The sequence below is a fragment of the Rhinopithecus roxellana genome, chromosome 1 (genome assembly GCF_007565055.1).
Source record: "Rhinopithecus roxellana isolate Shanxi Qingling chromosome 1, ASM756505v1, whole genome shotgun sequence".
NCBI lineage: Eukaryota > Metazoa > Chordata > Mammalia > Primates > Cercopithecidae > Rhinopithecus > Rhinopithecus roxellana.
Window position 1 is genome coordinate 46,781,865 of NC_044549.1, and position 24,345 is coordinate 46,806,209.

The 24,345-nt window shown below is 44.6% G+C and overlaps 1 protein-coding gene across 3 annotated transcripts in view; it reads right to left on the bottom strand.

The window, feature by feature from the left end:
• SLC41A3 (solute carrier family 41 member 3) overlaps nt 1–24,345 on the bottom strand; it is a 74,866-nt gene that overhangs the window by 16,020 nt on the left and 34,501 nt on the right. For all 3 annotated transcript variants that reach the window (XM_030942421.1, XM_030942425.1, XM_030942429.1), the window contains 3 exons: nt 11,763–11,834; nt 4,539–4,683; nt 1,297–1,443 (listed from right to left, as the gene is read on the bottom strand). In XM_030942421.1, the coding sequence (XP_030798281.1) occupies nt 1,297–1,443; nt 4,539–4,683; nt 11,763–11,834 (364 nt within the window). The remainder of the gene's footprint in view (nt 1–1,296; nt 1,444–4,538; nt 4,684–11,762; nt 11,835–24,345) is intronic.

The window sequence follows — 24,345 nt, forward strand, 5'->3', positions numbered from 1 at the left end:
ATACCAGTTAAATTTCACCATCTTGCCCTTTCACTGCACATGCTTGAAACCCTATCGGGGATTATGGCTTGCTAACTCCAGGTGTCTTCTGTTACTCAATGAGTACCAGACAGCTCTGGGGTTCCTCCCTTGTCCTGCTCATTATTTCAGGGGGACAGATTTATAATTCCCTTACCATAGCTTGACAACTGCCCAACACTCTTGGGTGCCCTCTCTCCTGCCTTGCTCATGTCTAACCACCCATTCTATGACTAACTTTAGAGTTTACCTGAGCCCAAAACTTAAGAACAGCTCAGTGGGAGCATAGATTCAAGTGCTCTGGATATATACTTCAATTAGTAGCAGCTACAAGTGGGATTTTAAGGATAAAGGAAGAGGCTGTTCCTAAGTTGTTTACCAACAATTTACATTAAAATAACATAAGCTATGGATTGGCTATATTATTGTTCATTGTAACACAAATTCCAGGTACATGAAGATAATGGGGGAGGCAGTTAGGAACAAAATGCCTTTAAACAATTGCCCCGGTATGGATGTGGGGGGTGTGACTGAAGCAAACAACACACTTGATTTTTCAAGTCGCCCACAACTCTCTTTCAAGCGTACTCTCTCTAATAAACTCTTGCTTTGCTTAAAATAAATTCTCTCTCCTGCTTTAAACCTTGCCTGTGTTTGAAATCTTTCCCTCCAGAAGACAAAGAACTGAAATTGCTGCAAAGTTGTCATTCTGGAGTTTCTCCAGATAGCTAGACTCACCGCTGGTAACAATATTCTCTGGATATTGTTATTTAAGGTTGACATCAGTAACACCCTACTTCTCAGTATTAATTTTTTGCTTTAGTCTACTTGCTTATAGGGAATACCAGAAATTGGATAATTCATAAGGAAATTTCTTGTGGTTGTGGAGGCTGAAGAACCCAAGGTCGAGGGGCTGCATCTGGTGAGGGCCTTCCTGCTGGAGGGGGCTCTGCAGTCCGGAGGTGGTGCAGGGCATCACATGGTGAGGGAACCAAGCGTGCAGCTCAGGTCTCACCTCCTCTTTTTATAAAGCCACCAGTCCCACTCCCATGACAACTCATTAATCCATCAATCCATTAATCCAATCACCTTTTGAAGGCCCCACCTTTCACTACTGCCAAGTTAGGGGTTAAGTTTCCAACACATGAAATGTGGGGGACACATTCAAGCAACAACACATGGGCTGGATGCAAAAGTACCCTTCAGCCTCAGTGATAACCTGTTCCAGGGCCCCTCCTCCACGGAGCCTTTGTGTCTACAGAAGAAGACACTCCTTACCTTTGTGTCTGTAGAAGAAGCTGCTAACCAAAGCCAGAATGGACAGTGTGATGAGGTCTCCCAGGCTGGCTGCAATGGGCGTGGCAATGTTGTCTGGGTTGACCCCAAGCTTTCGAGCACCAATCACTATACAGATCATCAGCACCCCTACAGAGAGAGAGAAGAAAGAGCAAACTCAAATCCCAGGGAGCCAGATGGCTCTGAGCAGGCACAGCAGCACAGGATGGGGACACTGAGTCGGGACTGGCAGATGGCAGGGAGGCTGCCCATTAACTTGCCTCCCTCCACCAAGGCCTTGACGTGAAGCCAGGCTGCCTTGACTTTCAGAGCTTCCCACTACACTGGAGGCCTGAGAAGGCAGGGAGAGCTGGACTCCACTTTGTGACCTGTGCACATGATGCTAAGGAGTGACCTGTGGCTCCCGAGCTCCCAAATCACCAGGAACCAGAGACAGGCAGCCCACAGCCCCATGCTGCATGGAGGCTGCTCCAAAGATGCTTGGAGCAACAGGTCCCCCGGGGGTGAGCTCATGGCCTCCTGTGTTTACTGGCATCCTCTGAGAAGCAGACACCAAGATGGAATCAGCTGGGTAAGAGGTTCATTAGGGACTAGGCCTGTGAGGGAAGACGGGGAGGGTGGGAGGGAGCTGGGAGCACTGACGGACATCGACACAGGCAGGGCGCAGGGGAGGGGGGCAGGGAAGGTGGGGTACATCTGAGACTGCACTGCGTTTCTAGGTGCACTCAGCCAGGCTGTCAGAGGCACACTCGGAGGGCCCTGTGTCTCCCAGGAACAGTCCTGTGCTGGGAGCTTGGCGGTGCTGTCCGTGGTGCACTGGGAAGCACATGCGGTGGTGGCGGATTTTGGGGGGCAGTACTGAAGAGGTGAGGCTCACATTTCCGTGGCCACCATGCCTCCGAAGTCCTCCTTCCTGTTCAGACTGTGCTCGGAAGGGGACTATCACACATGATCTCCTAGTCCCCATCCACAGCCTAGGACTTGACTCAACAGACTCTCACTTGGCTCTCTAAGAAGATACTCTGTGTTGTGGCTACTGGCATTTTAACACTTTACCCAGGATCTTGTAACTCTAAAAACAATTACAATCAACACCTGATGCCATCCTCAAGCTGCCACTACAAGCCGGTTTGTGCCTGGCCTGATCTTGTGAACAAGTCACAGCCCTGTGTCTCCTTCTGAATGCCAGATATAAGTGAATCCGAGTTTGCATGCTGAGTCAGCAAGCTGGGGACAATCTTGCAGGGACCATTTAAAAGAACACCAGTGGTTTGGAGACGCCTATTGAAAACCACTATCCTGAGGCTTGTGTGACAGCCTCTTCAACATTGCCTGGTGAGGTAACCGCAATGCTTCTGAACAGTCATGGACAATACAGATTTTGCTTATGTTGCTAAGCTTCATTCCATCTCCGGGGCCCCAGTTTCCCCTTCTGTAAAATGGGGAGCTGGGAATGGTATTCTCTATAAGCCCCTGCAAAGACAGGGCTGCCCTTCTGGACTGTTAGATTGTGTTGTTTTCAGGAGACTTTATGCTGAGGGTCTCCTGGACTCCTCTTCTCTGGAAAGTCTAGCACATTCATCCTGCCCTATCTGTGGACCAGGCTGGGTCATGGCATCCACCATCTGTCCATGCCTGTGCAGGCTGTGACTAGGAGCCAGCCTCAGCCAACATCCTGAGTAGGGACATGTGGTCCGTAAACCTGCAGCCGGGCTTCAGCACAGTCCTCTTCTGGCCTACACCCTCCACGCTGGCTCCATGCACTGGCACAGGAATGGGGCTGATCAGCTACCTGGTAGGCAGGAACGAGAAACCTCAAATAGTCCACATGGGTAACCTACAGCGAGCTGAGCCCAGAGGGTACTGACTGAGCAAGTAGGTGGGGGAATGGATGTATAAACACAGGTTCAATTATGAAGTTATCAACTTTTCTTTCTTTCATTGCACCAAAGCAAGACATGTGGTCTGCAAGATTCACACAGATACATGACCCAAGAGAGAGCTGGAGGAGAGTCCATTCATTCAGCTAACATCTGCAAGCTGGTTATAAGCCTGGCCCTGGTTTAAGTGATGACAATAACCAAAAGGCTCTGTTCCCATCAGTGGAAATGCCTGTCGGGTGCGGGAAGAGACAGTACACAAGTGTATGAACACATCATTTGAGGTGAGGTGAGTAAAACAGGACACTAACGTAAAGCACGGCTGGAACGAAGGTCACTTTAGTGTTCGTCAGAGGAGGCCTCAGGACAAAAGTGACATGTGGCACTCACTTTAGTGTCCTGTATATTCACAAGCTTATTGTCTGCCCCTGAGCTGGAATATAAAATCAAAACACATTTTGTTGACAGTATATCCCCAGCACTACACGGTGCCAGGCACACAGCAGACACCCAGCAACAATTAATCACCAATGGACAACAAATGCAGCGTGGCCAATGTGAGGCGACTGCTTTCCCTGCACATGTGTGAGCCCCAAGGAAGGGGGTATGTCTGCCCGCGTTTCTGTCTCACATGTGCTGCAGATACATGTTAAGCACCAGCTATGTCTGACATGAGAAAGGAGCAGCAGACAGCAGCAGGTAGAAACTACTGGGTCCCCACTCTTGAGGAGTTGACATTTTAGCAGGGAGATGAGGCAGAAAGATGATACAACAAGACAATCTGAGCTACACAAGCAGAGCCGGGTCACACGGGAAGGGGAGACAGGAGGTGGGTACATGTGGGAGGGTGGTGCTGTGCACTCAACACTGCTATCCCCCCAACCCACATGTTGAAATCCTCACCCACAAGGTGATGGTGCCTTGCCCTCAGGACACCTGCAGCCACCAGAGCCCATCACAGGCCTGTGTGTAAGGTCATGCTCAATAAGTGTTTAAAAACCAACAGTTGGACTGCACAGATGAACAAGCCTGCTGTGTGCAGATGTCAGGCCTTGGCAGGGGAGTATCAACAGCTGAAGAGATCTGCAGAGCAGGGACAGATCTTTACACAGCAGAGAGCAGAGGCGAGTGGTGGCAGGAGTGGCACACACCCCTGCCTGGCACAAGGCGGGCCATGAAGACTCAGCTGGCTCTGCCCACCCCGCCAGTGAGACCCCTGAGCCCACCATCAGTCCCATTAGCAGTGGGACTCACACCCCAGAAACTGAAAACACAATGAGCCTTGAGGCGGGACCTCAGAGGAGCAGGGGGCAGGTGGGAGCTCACAGCTGGGGCATGGCTCACCCAGGGCAAAGGCTGCAAGGAAGGCAGTGAGGACACTGCTGGCACACAGCAACTCCACCTTGGCAACATCCACTTCCTCTCGAGACACCGCGCCCAACAGCAGTGCAGCCACAGCAGCCAAGAGCCCCACGACAGTGGCCTGCACCTGTTGGACAGAAATCAGAAGCATGAGCGGGGGCCCCTGGGGCTACAGCCACACTCCCTGCCCTTCACACCTCACTCACTGCAAGGGGCCAGGTGCCACACGCTACTGTCTCCTTTCCCTTACCCTAAAATCTCACAGGCCCTCACCCCAGGAAAAATTACAACCACACCTCACACCTGCCTTGAACCCAACTCCCCTGAAATCATGCTGGTCACCTCTGCTCCCTTGCTGGGTGCCACCTTCAACAGCAGAATCTATTTTTCCACCTTCTGCTCAGGCTTTGGTCAGGGGCCACCTGGTCTCTTGCTGGCAACTCCACTCTCACTGGTCTGAGCAGAGGTGCTCTGCAACTCCCAGCAGCGCAGACAACACACCTCACTTGCCATGTGGTGCACCCCACAGCACAGAGCAGCCACATGGGAGGACTTCACACACTTTTGGTCTCTCCCTTGGCATCCTGCTTACACCCTCCCCTTCCAGACTCTGTTCCTGTCTCCGTCCTGCCGAGCACACACTACAGCCTGTGCCAGGAGCTGCCCTGATCTGGACATCAACACTGGCACCTCTAATCCAAAATGCTGACCTGGAAATGTTATTACAGAAGGACACAGAAACAAAGAGCTCCACCATGTACAGAGAGGAGAAGAGTGATATGGTTTGGCTCTGTATCCCCACCAAGCCACATGTTGAATTGTAATCCCCAATGTTGGAGACGGAGCCTAGCAGGAGGTAATTGGATCATAGGGGCAGTTTCTCATGGTTTAACATCACTGCCCCTCCTGTCCCCCGCCCCTTGGTGAAGTCATCAGTGATAGTGAGTTCTTATGAGTTCCAGTTGTTTAAAAGTGTGTGGCACCTCGCTCCTCTCTCTTGCTCCTTCTTTGACCATACGAAGTGCTGCTCCCCTTTGCATTCTCCCCATCCTTGGAAGTTTCCTGGGGCTTTTCCACAAGCTAAGCAGAAGCCAGCATCATGCTTCCATGCTGTACAGCCTGTGGAACTGTAAGCCAATTAAACCTCTTTTGTTTATAAATTACCCAGTCTCAGATATTTCTTTATAGCACTGTGAGAACAGACTAACACAGAAACGTGGTACTGAGGAGTGGGGCACTGTTATAAAGACACCTGAAATGTGGAAGCAACCTTGGAGCTAGGTAATGAGCAGAGGGTGGAAGAGTTTGGAGGGCTCAGAAGAAGACTGGAAGATAAGGGAATGTTTGGAACTTCCTCGAGACTTGTTAATTATTTGTGACCAAAATTCTGGTAATGATATGGACAGTGAAGGCCAGGCTGACGAGGTCTCAGATGGAGATGAGGATCTTTTCGGAAACTGAAGCAAAGGTTCCTTTTATTATACTTTAGCAAATAACTTGGCTGCATTATACCCCTGCCCTAGGGATCTGCATAACTTTGAACTTGAGAATGATGACTTATGGTATCTGGTGGAAGAAATTTTGAAGCAGCAAAACATTCAAGATGTGAACTGGCTGTTTCTAATAACCTATGTTCATATCCATGAGCAAAGAAATGATATAATGATGTAAAACTGGAATTTATATTAAAAGGGGAAGCAAAGAGTAAAAGTTTGAAAAATTTGCAGCCTGGCCATGTGGTAGAAAAGGCAAACCCATTTTCAGGGAAGAAATTCAAGCAGATTGCAGCAATTTACATAAATAAAAAGGAGCCAAGTGCTAATAGCCAAGACCATGGGAAAAGGCCTGGAAGACATCTCAGAGACCTTATTGGCAGCCCCTCCCCTCACAGGCCCAGAGGCCTAGGAGGACATAATGGTTTCATGGGCCAGACCCAGGGCCCCTGCGGCCTTGTGCAGCCTCAGGACACTCTGTCCCACATTCCAGCTGCTCAAGCTCCAGTCATGGCTCAAAGGGGCCCAGATACAGTTCAGGCTGCTGTTTCAGAGGATGCAACCCATAAGCATTGGTGGCATCCACATGGTGTTATGCCTGTGGTTGCACAGAGTGCAAAGTTGAGGCTTTGGAGCCTCCGCCTAGATTTCAGAGGATGTATGGAAAAGCCTGGATATCCAGGCAGAAGCCTGCTGCAGGGGCAGAGCCCTCATGGAGAACCTCTACTAGGGCAGTGTGGGGGGAAATGTGGGGTTGGAGCCCCCCACACAGTTCTCACTGGGGCACTGCCTAGTGAAGCTGGGAGAAGAGGGTCACCATCGTCCAGACTTCAGAATGGTAGCTCCACCAGCATCTTGCCACCATCAGCCTGGAAAAGCTGCAGGCACTGAACACCAGCCCATGAGAGTAGCAGACAGGGCTGAACCCTGCAAAGCCCCAGAGGCAGAGCTGCCCAAGGCCTTGGGAGCCCACTCCTTGCACCAATGTGCCCTAGATGTGAGACATGGAGTCAAAGGAGGTTATTTGGGAGTTTTAAAATTTAATGACTGCCCCACTAAGTTTCAAAGCCGCATGAGGCCTGTAACCCCTTCCTTTGGCTGATTTCTCCCCTTTGAAATGGGAGTATTTACCCAATACCTGTATCCCCCATTGTATCTTGAAAGTAATTAATTTGTCTTTGATATTACAGGCTCATAGTTAGAAGGCACTTGCCTTGTCTCAGATGAGACTTTGGACTTTTGAGTTAATGCTGGAATGAATTAAGACTTTGGGTGACTATTAGGAAACCATGATTGTATTTTGCAGTGTGAGAAAGGTATGATCTTTAGGGGGCCAGGGGTGAAATTATATAGTTTGTATTTGTTTCCCCACCAAATCTCATGTCAAATTATAATCCCCAATGTTGGAGGTGGAGCCAGATGGGAGGTGACTAGATCATGGGGGTGGTTTCTCATGGTGACCCCTTGGTGCTGTCATCTACAATGAGTGAGTTCTGCTGAGATGTGGTCCTTTAAAAGTATGTGGCATTCCCCCACCACCACTCTCTTGCTCATTCTCTGGCCACATGAAGAGCTGGCTTCCCTTCTGTCTCCCACCATAATTTTAAGTTTCCTGAGGACTCCTCAGAAGCCAAGCAGATCCAAGTGTCATGCTCCCTGTACAGCCTGTGGAACTATAAGCCAATTAAACTTCTTTTCTTTATAAATTACCCAGTCTCAGATATTTCTTTATAGCAATGCAAAATGAACTAATACAAATAGCTAGTTTTTTAAAGCTAAAAAATGCTCCCCAAGTTAATCTATGTAATTCCAGTCAAAGTCCCAACAAGATCTTTCACGGTACCTCACAACTCATTTTAAATTTCACAAAAATGAGTAACTGTGCAAAAATAGCCAAGCCAGCTTTGAGAAAGGTCGAAGAGGGAGTTGTGGCATATTCATGATCAATTTGTATTTTAAAGCTGAAGGAATGAAACCAGTGTGGTACTGACAGAAACAAACAGATCAGCAGGACAGAACAGTCCAAGAATGGAACCATGAATATATGAATATTTAATATATAAGAATGTAATCATGAATATATAGTATCATAAAGGTGGCATTGCAAATCAGGATGGAATGGGTAAATATTAAACAGAGTAAGAAAAACTGTATTATATATTACATATATAATATATATATTATATATAAATGTAATATATATTATACAGAATATATAATTATAATATATTGTATATTATATATGTTATATTTTAGGAAAATTCTAAATAAAATCTCAATATATGTATAGTATAAACCTTTTTATGCTTAAACAATATATATTAGGTTATATATAAAACTTTATAACTTATAGGATATATATGATATATAATATATAATTATATATTATACATATACACACAAGTCCGATTATACACTGGACTTCATTATTCTAGATACTAACTAGAAAAATGTACAAGGGTTATGGATAGGCAACTCACAGAAAAGAAAATACAAACGGATAACAGACGTGCATAAAGATCAACTTCTCTAGTAGTTAGGAAAATTCTAAATAAAATCTCCATTTGAAGGTATCTTATTCATTAGCAGCTGATGCTCTTCTTCCTCTTTTAAAAGGTAAGTGCTGTCTTATTTTCTACTGGGGTCTCCCGTTCTGAGCACAGAGCCTGGCACTCTGCAGGTACTTATACAGGCTCAGTGGAAAGATGGATGAATGGACAGATGTGTGGGTGAATAGGTAGGTGGGTGAATGGGTAGATGGATGGACCAATGAACAGATGGACAAATGGATGAGTAGACAGGTAGGTTGGTGGGTGAGTGAGTGGCTGGGTTGATGGATGGATGGATGCACAAGATATACTTTGTTTATTTATCAGATTAGGTAAGATTAAAATTTAAAAGGTTGATAATATAAAATACATATTGACAAGTATGTGAGAAAATGGTTCTCTTATACATTGAAGGGGGTCAATATTGGTACAGGAATTTTGGGGGAAACTTTGGCTATAATTTATCTATATACCTTATGAATCAGCATTTTCTCCAAAGAAACATTTGCGTATGTGTACAAAGCATTCACAGCTGATATTTACTGAGTGATATCTGCCATGCTCAAGGTAGTTTTTATTCAGTAAGTCATTATTAAGAGAAAAGTACAAGTCACAGAATTATGTGTATAACACTTTTTATGCTTAAACAATACAGAAAACCATATATATTATCTGTGGGCACACACATATATAGGGTGAATTCAAAAAGTAGTTTAGAAGAATATTTTCAATGCTAATGAAATTGCTCAAATATTAATGGTAGGGCTAATTATGTAATACTAAGAAATAAAATAGTTTTTAGTCATTTTGGAGGGAAATCCAGAGCTTTGAACTGTTCACACCCTTTGAACTTGTGGGAAGTTATCTTAAGAATTTCATGCACAAAGATACTTACACTGCAGTATAATCTTTCAAGTAAGTCAAAGGCTAGGAAGACCTCAAGGCCCCGCTCAGTGGCAGGGTTCAGGGAAGTGGGCAGGGCTGGTGCTGAGTGGACTCCCAGGGGACTAGCTCTTAGTGGCTCCCCTTTGGTCACTGCTGCCTCCCCACATTTATATGACAGAATATGTTGAAGTTCTTAAAAAGTCCAATGAATAAAACTTATTGCACTGCTGATGATTCAGAGTTAATTTAGCTTTTTCAAAATGGAGGAAACAAAATTACATTCATGCTAGGATTGGGACTATATGCCAAGCCAGTGCCTGGCCCTGAGCCGGGCTTCATAAACATATGCTGAGAATCAATTATGTGGAAATGTGCATCCATATGGACAAAGATTTTATGGAAAACAGCAAAGTACAACCAGTGTGACTTGTAGTCGAGGCATTTATTACCTGCCCCTTGCTAGACCTTGTGTTAGAGGCATCCCCAGCATCTCATTCAACTCTGCAGTTCCTTGGCCACAGGACATGGTGCTAGCCTGTGAGACTCGGCTCAGCTGCAGACAGCAGACATTTAAACACACAACTACAACCAGGGCAGCTGCAGCAGCACGCATAAGGCACCAAAGACGTAAAAGGCAGAGAGAGATACACCTGGTGTCAGGTAGGAACTTACACCTGAGTGGAGCCTTTAAAGAACTTTAAGGGCAGCTGAACTAGAGGAGAAAGGCCCTTCCCAGGAGAGATGCTGAAGGTACATGGCAGGGAGGTGCAAAGGGGTGGGGGCTGGACAGGAAGCTGGTGAGACAGCGTGGTCAGGCCCACAGTTGGACGAGGGGAGCCAGTGAAGGAGAGGAGGCATAACTGACTTTGGGTTTTAGAGAGGCCATGAGGGTGGCCAGGAGGAGCTGGAGGATTCCTGGCCTGGGAGTAGCTAGAGCAGTGCGCAGGTCTGCCATCATCGGGTGGAGGGGGGGAGGAGGGGAGGAGGAGGAGGAGGAGGAAGAGGAAGAGGAGGAGGAGGGGGAGGAGGGGGATTCATGCACAACTCAGAGGCAGAAGTCTCAAAGGGACTGCATGCTGAGAAGCAGCTGGGGCGACTTGGTTTCTGGTGTGGTTACTGGGAAGGACCATCCACAAGGCACACCCTGACAGGACAGGGTCATGTCCAGGTGCCAGCCAGATGCCACACTCCGACATGGCGACAACTTCACAACACCCCTGCACAGGTAAGGTGAAATGACTTGCCTGAGACCCCTCAATGGGCTGATTCCCAAAGTGAGCTTTCAACCATCAGACTAGACTGAGTTGGGGACTTTAGCAGAGGTGAGTATGGGCAGAGAAGATAATGAGGCCAGACTTGGCTGTTTTGGGGGTGCCTCGGGGACAGGCAGATGGAGATGCCCCGTAGAGTTAGATGTACTGGTTCTGGAACCCAGGTGAGGGATAAAGTAGGTATCATCCTAATGTGATGGATAGGGGGAGTCAGCCCTGATCAAGGCTATCCAGTGGATAGACGATGGGCTGTCTGATCTCAGGGTCCATATTCTCAGTGCTGCCACAGACCGCCCCCACCCAGAGATGCCCAGAAGGTTCTAGGATAAAGCTACCTCCAGTCTATGTCCAGGCCCAGCCTCTCCTCTTGCCTCTCAGCCAATCTCTTCCTCATCTTCCCCTGCCTTGGGCCTCTTAACTTAGTGACACTCTGTGGCAAGGTCCCAGGAAAAAAGCTTAGCAGAACTGGGATCTGGGAGAAGGATGTGTGAGTGAGAGGAGCATGAAGCAGCTAAGGGGTTAAGATGTCTCTTGCAGGCTGAGAAGGACCAGGCAGAGAGGCAGGAGCAGAGCCAAGGGAGGATTTCCAGGCAGGAAGGATCCACAGATGCCCAGAAAAAGTAAGATCACATGTAAGAGGCAATCACAGGCTGCCTCAGTTAGGGGAACACCTGTGGCCTGAGAAGCACAATTGGAGGAAAGAGAAGCCTGTTAGTACTGTGCAGGCCATGAGACAGAGAAGGAGCAAGTACAGGTGAGTCTTTCAAGAAGTGGGGCTTGGAAAGGAGGGAGTGGGGAAGCTGGAGGGACCCTGGGTCTGCTTCAGGTGGGCTGAGCCTCCAGAAGCTGCGTGAATGCGGTCTGTTGGATATGGGAGGGACAGGTAGCTACCTGTTCTCAAAGTTCAGGCCAGAGTGCAGAGTCAAGAGCTCACTAGGTTTCACCCTTCCCACCTGGGCAAGCCTGGCTGCAGATTCAGAAGGGAGGTCGGACAAGGTGGAGACTCACCTGGATGAGGGCCAGGTTGCTGCTGATGACTCTGTGCTGCTCCTGGGGGTCATCAATTTGTCCAGTGTTGGCCTAGAATGAAGAGAAAAGGACAAAGGTAGGACTGGTAGGCCCAAAGCCAGGTCAACCCTTGCTGGAAAAGGCAGTCTCTCCGGGGAGAAATCAATGAATACCATTTCATCAGCGTCAGAAAAATTACTCTGCTCAGTTTTCCAAACAGCGAACTGGCCTTCTAATATGGGGACTGGGGAGAAACGTTAGGGCACAGACCCCTTTGAGAACTGGATGGGGGTCATGGACCAGTCCTCCATGACCATGCAAGTACATGACTGCACACACACAGCGGTACACACAGGCACACATAGCCACGCACAATGCGTAGAGGCACACATGCATGCACACACACAGGCATGCATGTTAGCAATTTCAAGGCCATTTCTAGCTCTCAAACTCATGTGCAGACCTCAGTCAAGGCCTCCTACTGTGAAGCCTAGTCTGTGGCCAGGTCCCCCTGCCACCTACAACACCCTCCTCTACCCCGAAGCTAGCCTTATCTCCAATGACCACCAATCCCCTCAATGTCACCTCAGCAAAATCATCCCATTTAAGGAACACATAAAAGTCTCTCTTATCTTAGGATAAAAAAGAGAGATCATAAATATGACTTTCTCCTTTAAAAATGGTTTTTGGCTCCTAACAGCATAACAATTACCAACAAAATTCAAGACATAAATAAGAAAAGTTTTCAAAGCAAATATATTTTCCTAGATTCCTTAAACTCAGTTCATTAAGTTCCTGAACTCCAAGGAGAAAAATATAATAATGCATCTACTGCTAACACACTTGATAATTCATTTTCTTTTCACAGAGAAGGGGAACCTTTTTGTCTTCAGCATGACTGACGTCTGGGACATGGCACCTGACTGTGGGTAGGCCTTAGTCCACTCTTGTTGAGTAGATGTGACACCCACTGCAGGTGTCCCTGTTTGAACAGTAAGGGAAGGAGGCAGGGCAGAGACGCAGCAGAGCCCAGGGCGTGATGAGCACGCATAGCCAATGACTCACCCCCTCTTCTGCTCTGCAGCTGCACCGTGTGTTCACTGGGACCTAAGTGTGCCTGTCTGCTGCTTCAACTCATGTTTTCTATTAATCATCCAGCTCCAACCTGGGTGCTGATCTTATCAGATAAGGGAGTTGTGCTGGCCCATATGATTTCTGAGTATGAGTCAGAAAAGATACTTTCTCAAAATATTTATCATCTATAAAACATCTACAGCCTGTACAGCCCACACGGCAGCCTGGCCCTTGCTATGCATGTGAGCCTGAGTCCATCCCTGGTGTCCAGGAGCACATCACTGAGCGAAGGCTGCACAAAGCAGCAAGTGAGACCAAGAGGTAAAACAGTGAGGGCAGGAGGATGAGGAGCTCAGACATCCACAGAGGTGGGAGAGACATGGGAGGGGAAGAAGTATGGCAAGATGTAGAGTGTAAAGGGATTAAGATTTCAGAGTGTCTAGAGTATTTCAGGGCCAGGGTGCCTGAAGTGGACTGAAGGTGGCACTCACCAGAGCTGAGCCGTCCAAAAACTTGGAGGCTTGGAGGTCCTAGAGATATCAGGGGAAATAGCTGCAGGCCTGGGGCCAGTCTGAATAGGGATGAAGAGTTCAAAGAGAAAACCAGTGGGAGGCAGGAGCATCTACGGAGAGCAACCCAGAGTTTTCTCAACAGAAGGGTTTCACAGAGGCCCTTCCTCAATGTGCATTTAGATTTCATTGATTTTTTTAAAAACTTCTTTGAATCTGACAATTCCAGGATTCTACAAAAAATCCCACAGGATCCTGTCTCTGTTCTAGATTTTCTAAGCCTTTCCTTACTGTCTACGTAAAACAGCCTGCTTTCACCAAATTGGGGTGCCAGCGCCGGGTATTCTCCATGCATGCCTCGGGCCTGCTCTCCCCTCCACCAGCTCTGGGCCTGTGAGGCTGCCCTGTGAGGATGGCATCAACAAGCTCAACACAGCCCCCCTTGCCCTTTCACTTGTGGTTGGTTCGGGCCAATGGGGAGCCATTGGAAGAACACTGGAGGCCCAACAGTGAGTGAGATTGGGGTGTGTGACCGCTGCACCCTTCCTATGGAACAGGGGCTGTGATCTTCCACCCAAACCCACAGCTCCAGTGGGTTAGCCTTCACCTACAGCTACACGCACAGCTCCAACCCCACCCACCAAGATCTGGAAACGGCCTTTCCTCCCTCTGCCCCTTGAGAACTGGAGTGATACTCACTCCCTGTGGGTGTGAGTCCTGGGGTGCTTTGCTGCCTCTTCTTGGTTTCCTGAATGAACCCTTCCAGAAACTCTGCTCACTGCCCACTTGTATGTCCTCTCTCTCCTACCAGGATCCTGACCTATCCAATGACTCATCCCTTCGGAAGGACGTTTAGCCCGCTCATGTAATTTGTCATTACTTTCTGTATTTTTTTCTAATAACAAAATACACTTACTAGATTAAGACGAAAGATGGAACATCTGTTTTGCTATCCTCACTACTCTCTGTATTTTTTTTCTAATAACAAAATACACTTACTGGATTAAAAAGGAAGATGGAACATCTGTTTTGCTATCCTCCTTTCCAGATTGGGGTAAGACAATCTTTTAACATTTTATTTGGGAATAATTTTAGACTTCGGAAAAGTTTCAAGGTCAACAGAGAAAGCTCCTACATACCCTGCACCCAACCTCTCCTGATAATACTTACATAACCTGAGATAGTCACGCATATGGTTTGGATGTGTGTTCCCTCCAAATCTCATGTGGAAGTGTGATCCCCAGTGTTGGAGGTAGGATCCGGTGGGAGGTGTCTGGGTCATTGGGGCAGATCCCTCATGAATAGCTTGGTGCCCTTCTTGTGGTAATGAGTGAGTTTTCACTCAGTTCACATGACAGCTAATTGTTTAAGAGTCTGGCACCTCCTTCCTCTCTCCTCCCTTTCTTGCCATGTGATGCCTGCTCTCCTTTGCCTCCACCATGAGTGGAGGATGGAAGCCTCATACCTTGGTGGCTTCCAAGTGGTGTAAAGTCTGTCAGCGCATGGAATGCAAGAGTGAAAGAGGTTTGGCTGCTTTTACCTAGATTTTAAAGTATGTATGTGAAAGCCCGGATGCCCAGATAGAAGCCTGCCACTGGGGCAGAACCCCCACAGAGAAACCCTAGTAGGGCAGTGCCAAGTGGAAATGTGGGGTTAGAGGCCACCTAAAGCCCCCACTGGGCTAATGCCTAGTGGAGCTTGGAAAGGAGACCACCACCCTCCATACCCTAGAATAGTAGAGCCACTAGCCAGCTTGTACTGTGTGCCCGGAAAAGCCGCAGGCACTCAACTCCCACCATGAGAGCAGTCACAGGGGTAGAAAAGTCCAGAGGCCTTGGGAGCCTCCTGTTTGCACCAGTGTGCCCTGAACGCAGGACATGGAGTCAAGGGAGATCATTATGAAGCTTTAAAATGTAATGCCTGTCTGCTGGGCTTCAGACTTGCATGGGGCCTGTTGTTTGTTTCTTTCAGCTGATTTCTGCCTTTTGGAATGAGAATGTTTACCTAAAGCCTGTACCACCATTGCATCTTGGGATGGGAGTAAATCACTCAAAAGTGGAAGAAATGTGTGTTGGGTTTCAGATGAGACATTGGACTTTTGATTGAGTTGATGTTGGAATGAGTTAAGACTTTTGGGGACTACTGGAAAGGGATGATTGCATTTTGTAATGTGAGAATGAGATATTTGGGGGGGCCAGGGGAAGAATGATCTGGTTTGGATATTTATCCCTTTCAATTCTCATGTTGAAATGTGATCCCCAGTGTTGGAGGTGGGGCCTGGTGGGAGGTGTTTGGGTCATGGGGGTGGATCCTTCATGAATGGCTGGGTGCCCTCCTCATGGTAATGAGTGAGTTCTTGCTCTGAGTTCACATGAGAGCTGATTAAGAGTCTAGCACCTCCTCCTTCCCTCTCTCTTGCTCCGTCTCTCATCATGTAACACATTGGCTCCCCTTCAGCTTCCACCATAATTGGAAGCTTCCTGAAGCCCTCACCAGAAGCAGATGCTGGTACCATGCTTCCTGTACAGCCTGCAGCACTATAAGCCAAATAAACCTCTTTTCTTTATAAATTATCAAGTCTCAGGTATTCCTTTAGAGCAACACAAATGGATTAACATAGTCACTAAACTAAAAATTGAACACTGGTACAACACTAGTAACTAAACTATAGAATGTATTCATATGTTCCCAGTTTTCTCACTAATGTCCTTTTCTTATGTTCCAGGAATTAAATCAGGATCGCGCACTGCATTTAGCCACAGCTCCTGAGTCTCATTGTAGAAGAATACAAGTCAACTATTTTGTGGGATGTCCCTCAATTTGGGTTTGTCTGAGGCTTGCTCATGATTAAACTGAGGTTGTGGATTTTGAGGTAGAAGACCAGTGAGGTGAGGAGAATTCACTGTGCACCCTGTCACAGGTGATAGCAAGACTCATCACCAATGCTGCTGACCCAGGTCACTGCTGAGGTGGCATCTGCCAGGTTTCTCCACTGCAAACACTATTTTTTTGCTTCCTATACTCTCAGTTAGAAATGAGTCATTAGGTCTTGCCCACACTCAAGGGGAAGGAATTAAGCTTTAGCTCCTCTAAGACAGTATATCCAAGATTTGAGGACATATGTTAAAACAACCAGAGCAATCTACACATATTTAAAGGAGATGCTTTGAGGCTATGCAAAGATCCTTCTTCTCTTTAAAGTCCCACACTCTAATAATGTATTAAGGGATCTTACCTGTGGATATGTGTACATACACAGGTTAGCACACATACATATATACGTTTCCTAATTCAGTGCACTGAGAGGAACTGGAAGTGGTGGCATCCCAGGAGCAACAAGTACACCCACTGCCCAGATCTCGTTTGCTAAATTCAGTTCTTCAATAAAAGAGCCAGCTTCCTTAGGAAAATGGCTCATTCTAGGGCCAGGGCAAGGAAAATACAACGTGTGTACCTGGAGTATTTCACAGTGCCAAAAGGTAAGGGAGTGCCCAAGAGCGGGTGGGGCACGTCAGGAAGCAGGAGCCACCCGAGCTAGAACCATTTCAGCAACAGAATAAATATGAGTACAGGCTTTTAACCTCAAGAATAAAGTAAATATCCATGCATCTATACATACCATAAATATCTCTCTACATACATATTACAATAGACATGAGTTCATGCTTATTTCCAACCCTAATCCAGCATCACAGGATTCATTCTAGCACTGAGGAGATAGTTTTTAAAATGTACTAGAGTGCTGGAAAATAAGAAAAGGTATTTATACTGTAACAGAAATGAAAAGGAATCCCTGAACAATGGAAAGTGATAAATTGGGTTGACAAGTGAATCCATAACTGAAAATGACAGAGGAAAGGCCTATTGCAAAAGGCAGCGGTAGTCCTGGGGATAATGGGAGCAGAAGGGAGCCTGGAGCAGCGGAAAGGGCATTTGCTGCAGAGACCTCTGCAGGAGCTTCAAGGAGGGTTGACCTTTCCCCTGCCTGCTTGGTTTGTGCCAAGAATAAGATGTGGCCACCTGGCCTCGCTCCAAGCAGATGCAGTGAGAGTGTTGAGGTCAGAGAGGCGGGGCAGTGCCCCAAGTGGCCGTGACAAGAGGGACACAGAGCCCCCATACCCATGAAAAGAGTTACTGGCACATAGTCTAGGCAACACATGCTGACTGCCCTCCCTCCGATCCTGAGAGACAGCTTCCTCTAACTAAGGACAGTATTCACAGATCTAGGAGGTAAGTGTACATCTAAAATAAAATGATGCACAAGCACCTATTCACTAAAGGCACGTCACAAGGCTCTGTGTTTGAAACTCATCAAAGTCAACCAATGGAAGTACAAAATCTAGGGAAACAGAATCAAAGGATGAAACTGAATAAGTATCTAGGATAAGTTAACTAAATGAGATGTCAGAGAATGGTCCTTCATAAATAAAAAGATAATTTTTGACATTCTAGAAAGTACACTATCTCTGAATTTAAAATAAAAAACAAAATATCTTTTCATTAGATGGCTTCAATAGCACAGTGGTTGAAGAGAGAGTGATGAGTGAATCAGTGAAAAATTAAATGGAGCAGAAGTATTCTAGCAGAAATGCAGGGAGTATGAAAAGAGAGTTAAGAAACTCAAAAAGGTAGACTCAGAAACTATAATATGTACCCAAAATAGGAGTTCCGGGGGGGGCGGGGGGGGGGGGAAATGAATAGGAATGAATATAAAAATACAAAAAAAACCAAAAAGTTTTCTATAGAGCTGAAGACAGATGTTTTTAGATTGAAAAACTCCAAGATACATGCAAGATAATGAGAAAAAGTCTATGCCAGAAACATCATGGTGAAATTCCATAACACAGATGATAAAAGAAAAAAATCTCCAAAAAGTCCAGATAGATAAACAAATTACCTAAAAGAAATCAGACTCAAAAGGGCATAGGCTTCCATCAGCAACACTGGGCACAATAAGGTACTAAAAGTATAACTTCAGTACTGCAGGAAAATAATTGTGAACATTTCATTCCCTAGCCAGCCAGGCTGGCACTCAATGGTAAGGAAAAAGTAAAGCATTTTCCAACTCCAAATGTCCAAAGTTTACTTCCAACAAATCTTATCTAAAACAATTACTAGAGGATGTACTCAACCAAAGCAAAAATAAATTTAAAAGGCAGCTGAGAAAGAGTGGCACCAGCAAGATGGTGAATAGGCACCTCCAGGCCCTTGTTTCCCCACAGACACATCAAATAAGAAACACAGACTGACAAAATACTTTGAGGCAGCCCAGAAACCAGTTAAGATCTGCAGCAACCAAGAGAAAATCCAACCAAGAAAAAGCCACCCTCAAACCAATAGGAAATTCCATGGTGTTTCTGCTTGCCCTTGCACCACCGCCTCTTCCACACAGCAAGGTGCGGTTGGGAGGAATCACATAATCCTAGAAAGAAAGAAGGAAAGAAAGGAATAGAACCTGCTGGCTATCCTCTGGCTTGCCTGGGAGTTGCCCAAGTAACTGGTTTCTGTCTCTCTCTCGAGAGAGCAAATGGAAATGGTGACACAGTTTGGACATTAGGATGAAGACCACAGAGGTGCCCAACATGTTAGAGCCATGGAGGAAATGTAGACCCATGGGTACCTGGGGGAAAGAGATTATGGACAGAGGAACACAATAGAATGTCAAGGCCCTGAGAAGAGGCAGAGTTGACATTCCAAGAGATATTAAGACGTTTAAAAGCAGCCATGTATATGGGGGAATTGGAGAGAAAAAGCACATCCACAGGCCCTGGGAGATGCATGCCAGAAAACCCCTAAAAAGACCTTAAGCCTTCATGCCAGACTAATTGGTGAAGATTCTTCCCTGCACAGAGCCCGTCTGCAAAGATTGGGGAGACAGCTGTTTTGCAAATACTTGATTTTTCTCAATGAAATGTGAACATGAAACATTCTCCAAGACAGATCATATGTTAGGCCATGAAACCAGTCTTAATATATTTGAGAAGATTAAAATCATACAGAGTATATTTTCCAATCTCCAGATTGAAGAATCTCCAAAAATGTAGAAATCAAGCAACACACACGTGAACAACCAGTGGATCAAAAAAAAAAAAAAAAAAAAAAAAATTCCAAAGTAAATTAGAAAATATCTCAAGACAAATGAAAATGAAAATACAACACATCATAATTTATAGGATGCAGTGAAAGCAGTTTTAAAGGGAAATTTATAGCTGTAAACAATTCCATTAAAAAAAAAGACCTCAAATAAACCACCTGAACTTATACCTTAGGAAACTAAAAAAAGAGCAAACTAAACCCAAAGTTCACAGAAAGAAGGAAATAATAAAGATTACAGCAGGGATAAATAAACTAGAGAATAGAAAGATAATAGAGAAAAATCAATGAAACTAAGAATTGATTAGTTCCTCAAAAAAAAAAAAAAAAAAACTCAAAGCCTTTAGCTAAATTGACTAAGAAAAAAAGAAGTCTCAAAAAACTATAATTAAAAATGAAAATGGGACATAACTACTGATTCTACAGAAATAAAAAGGAATACAAGTGAGGAAATTGTATCCAAACACACTAGGCAGCCTAACTGAAATGATATATTCCTAGAGAAACACAATTTACCAGGACTGAATCATGGGGAAATAGAAAATCGGAATATACTGAAAACTAAGAAAACTAAATCAGTAATTAAGACCTCCCAACAAAGAAAACCCAGGACCAGAAGGCTTCACTAGCGACTTCTACCAAACATTTAAAGAAAAATTAACACCAATCCTCCATAAACTGTCCCAGAAAATTGAAGAGGGAGAAATACTTTCAAATTCATCCTATGAGAACAGTGTTACCCTAATACCAAAGCCAGACAAAGACACTAGAAGAAAAATCCGCAGACCAATATCTGCTGAATATTGATGCAAAAATCTTCAAAGAATACTAATAAATTGAATACAACAGTATATTAAAAGGATTATGCACCATGACCAAGTGGGTTTGTTCCTGGAATACAAGATATTTCCACATAGAAAAATCAATCAATCCATGTTAACAGAATCAATGGGGGAAAAACCACATGATGAACAAAGCATCTGACGAAATTCAACATCTTTCTATGATTAAAAAAACACACCCAAAAAACTAGAAATAAAAGGAAACTACCTCAACATAATAAAGATTATATGTGAAAATCCCACAGTAAACATCACTCTTAATGGTGGCAGACAAACTTTTGCTCCAAGATCAGGAACAGGACAAGGATGCCTGCTTTCACTGCTTCTATTTAACACACTACTAAAAGTTCTGGCCAAAGAAATTAGGCAAGAAATAAAAAAAAGTAAAAGGTATACAAACTGGAAAAGAAGAAGTAATATTACCTCTGTTTGCAGATAATGTAATCTTGTATGTTGAAAACTCTAAAGATCACACACACACACACACACAAATTTTTATAATAAATGAATTCAGTAAAGATGAAGGATACAAAATCAACAAACAAAAATCAGTTGTGTTTCTATACAATAACAATGAATAGTTCAAAAAAGAAGAAACAATACCATTTATAATAGCATCAAAAGGAATAAAATACTTATGAATTAACTTAACCAAGAAGGCAAAAGACTAGTACATTAAAAACCACAAAGTATTTCTGAAGAAATTCAAGAAGACACAAATAAATGAAAAGACATGCCATGTCCATGGACTGGAAGACTTAATATTGTTAAGGTGTCAATACTAGGCTGGGCATGGTGGCTCATGCCTGTAATCCCAGCACTTTGGGAGGTTGAGGCAGGTGGATCACTTGAGGTCAGGAGTTCAAGACCAGCCTGGCCAACATGGTGAAACCCCAACTCTATTACAAATACAAAAATTAGCCAGGCATGGTGGCAGGTGCCTGTAATCCCAGCTACTTGGGAGGCTGAGGCAGGAGAATTGTTTGAATCTGGGAGGTGGAGGTTGCAGTGAGCTGAGATCGCGCGACTGTACTCCAGCCTGGGCGATGGAGCGAAACTCCATCTCAAAAAAAAAAAAAAAAGAAAGAAAGAAAAAGAAAGATGTCAATACTAGCTGAAGAGTCTACAAATTTAATACAATCTCATCAACACCTAAACATTAAAATATTTAAGCAAAAAAACTAAATGCTGGCCAGCACAGTGACTCACGCCTGTAATCCCAGCACTTTGGGAGGCCAAAGTGGGCAAACAGCTTGAGCTCAGGAGTTTGAGACCAGCCTGGGCAACACGGTGAAATCCTGTCTCTACAAAAAATACAAAAATTAGCTGGGTGCAGTTGTTCATGCCTGTGGTCCCAGCTACTCAGGAGGCTGAGGTAGGAAGATCACCTGAGCCTGGGAGGCAGAGGGTACAGTAAGCCATGTTCATGCCATTGCACCCCAGCCTGGGTGACCCTGTCTCAAAACAAGCAAACAAACAAGAACTAAATGCTGTATTTTGATGAAATAGAAAAATACATTCATAAATTCCTATGGAATTTAAGGGACCCTGAATAGCCCAAACAATCTCAAGAAAGAACAAGGTTGGAGGTCTCATACTTCATGACTTCAAAACTTATTACAAAACTACAGTAATCTGAATGGTGTGGTATAAAGACAGGCATAGAGATCAATGGAATAAAATATCCTGGAAATAAACCCTCGAATATACGGTCAAATGACAAGGGTGCCATGGACATTCAACGGGAAAAGGACAGTCTTCAAAAAAATGGAGCTGGGAAAACCAAATATCCACATGCAAAAGAATGAAGTTGGATGCTTATGTTACACCATGTACAAAAATAAACTCGAAATGAATCAAAGACCTAAACAAGAATTCAAACTACAAAAGTAATCAAAAGAAAACATACACAAAAAGTTTCAAGGCATTAGACTTGGCAATGATTTCTTGGATATGACACCAAAAGCACAGGTGACAAAAGCAAAAATAGATGAACTACATGAAAATTAAAAACTTCTGTGCATTAAAGGACATAAGGCAAAAAGGTATCCTACAGAACTGGAGAAAATATTTGCCAAGCATATACTGATAAGAGATTAATATTCAGAAATATGAGGAACTACAACTCAACAACAGAACAACCAAGAAAACTAATTAAAAACTGAGTAAAGGACTTGAACAGTTTTCCAAAGAAGACGTACAAACAGCCAATAAGCACATTCATGCTCACCATCACTAGTTATTAGAAAAATTTGTATTAATTTTATAAGCTAAAAGAAAGAGAATTGATAACTTTACAACATTGACTTTTGACATTCAGGAACTTCACCTCTCTCCAAATTTTTATTTCTCTTTATAAAGCTTTGTAGTTTATTTGTGTAGGTTTTGCCCATTGTGTTTTGAGGATCATTCTGAAACTATTTAAAAACTGGTTAATAGTTTGAAGGGAATCTCTTTTTAAATTATACTTTATAAACGACTATTTCCAGTGTGAACAGGAGTATATAGAGACAAGTTTATGTATGTTAATGTATATACTTTATTTCATTTAGATGTTTTGAAACTGGCCCACTTTACTGTTTGTTTTACAGTTTTCTAAGTGATTTGCTCAGATTTTCCAAGAAGGTAAGCATATCACTAATAACATAAGTTTTTGTCTTCCAACATAAGTTTTTGTCTTCCTTTCCAATATTTAAGACTCTTATTTTCTTTTCCTAGTTTATTATACTAGCCAGAATACACAGAACAACATAAATAAAATATTCTTCTGTTTCAAGTTGCATTAAGAGTATCTTTGTAAGTCACATATGGGAGTTGAAGGAAAAATTAATAGATGGAGATCGAAGGTAGATCAGAGGGTCCGGTATGGAGTAGGGGAGTGGGCTGCAACAGTGACAAGAACTTCCCAGGGAGATGGAGATGTTCTGTGTCTCAACTAGTGTCATAGCTACAAAGGTGTATGTATTCGTCAAAAGTCATTGACCCGCACACTTAAACCCTCTGTTTTTATTGTTATCAATTTATACCTTAAGACTGATTTTTTTGAAAAAAATAACAAAGTAAAACCTTTGAGGCCGGGTGCGGTGGCTCACACCTGTAATCCCAGCACTTTGGGAGGCCGAGGCGGGCGGATCACGAGGTCAGGATATTGAGACCATCCTGGCTAACACAGTGAAACCCCGTCTCTACTGAAAATATAAAAAATTAGCCAGGCGTGGTGGCAGGCGCCTGTAGTCCCAGCTACTCGGGAGGCTGAGACAGGAGAATGGCATGAACCCAGGAGGCAGAGCTTGCAGTGAGCCGAGATCGCGCCACTGCACTCCAGCCTGGGCGATGAGCAAGACCCCATCTCAAAAAAAAAAAAGAAGTAAAACCTTTGAAGGTTCTACTGTGATAATAATGTGTCTATTCTCCTTTGAGACTGTTGTAATGAATTACATTAATATGGCCAGGTGCGGTGGCTCACGCCTGTAATCCCAGCACTTCGGGAGGCCGAGGCGGGTGGATCATGAGGTCAGGAGTTCAAGAATTACATTAATAGTTCTTTTTTCCTCTCATGTTTTACATATTTTAAGAGAATTAAAACACTAAGATATGATCATTGTAGAGAAGTGTTTAAAATGTAGTTACGGGCTGGGCACAGTGGCTCATGCGTATAATCCCAGCAGTTTGGGAGGTCACTTGAGGTCAGGAGTTCAAGACCAACCCGACCAACTTGGTGAAACCAGGCCTCTGCTAAAAATACAAAAATTGGCCGGGTGTGCTGGCACACACCTGTAATCCAGCTACTCTGGAGGCTTAGGCATGAGAATCACTTGAGCCCAGGAGGCAGGGGATGCAGTGAGCCAAGATCATGCCACTGGACTCCAGCCTGAGTGACACAGCAAAACTGTCTCAAAAAAAAAAAAAAAAAAAATGCAGTTAAGTACTACGAAACAAACACCTGAAATGCCTCCATGGCAGAGATTACTACCAATATTTTTTTCCCTCCCAAACACTGACCAAAACAATTGTGCACACATATATGCATGTATACACACGAGTTGTGTGTGCATGTGTGTGGCT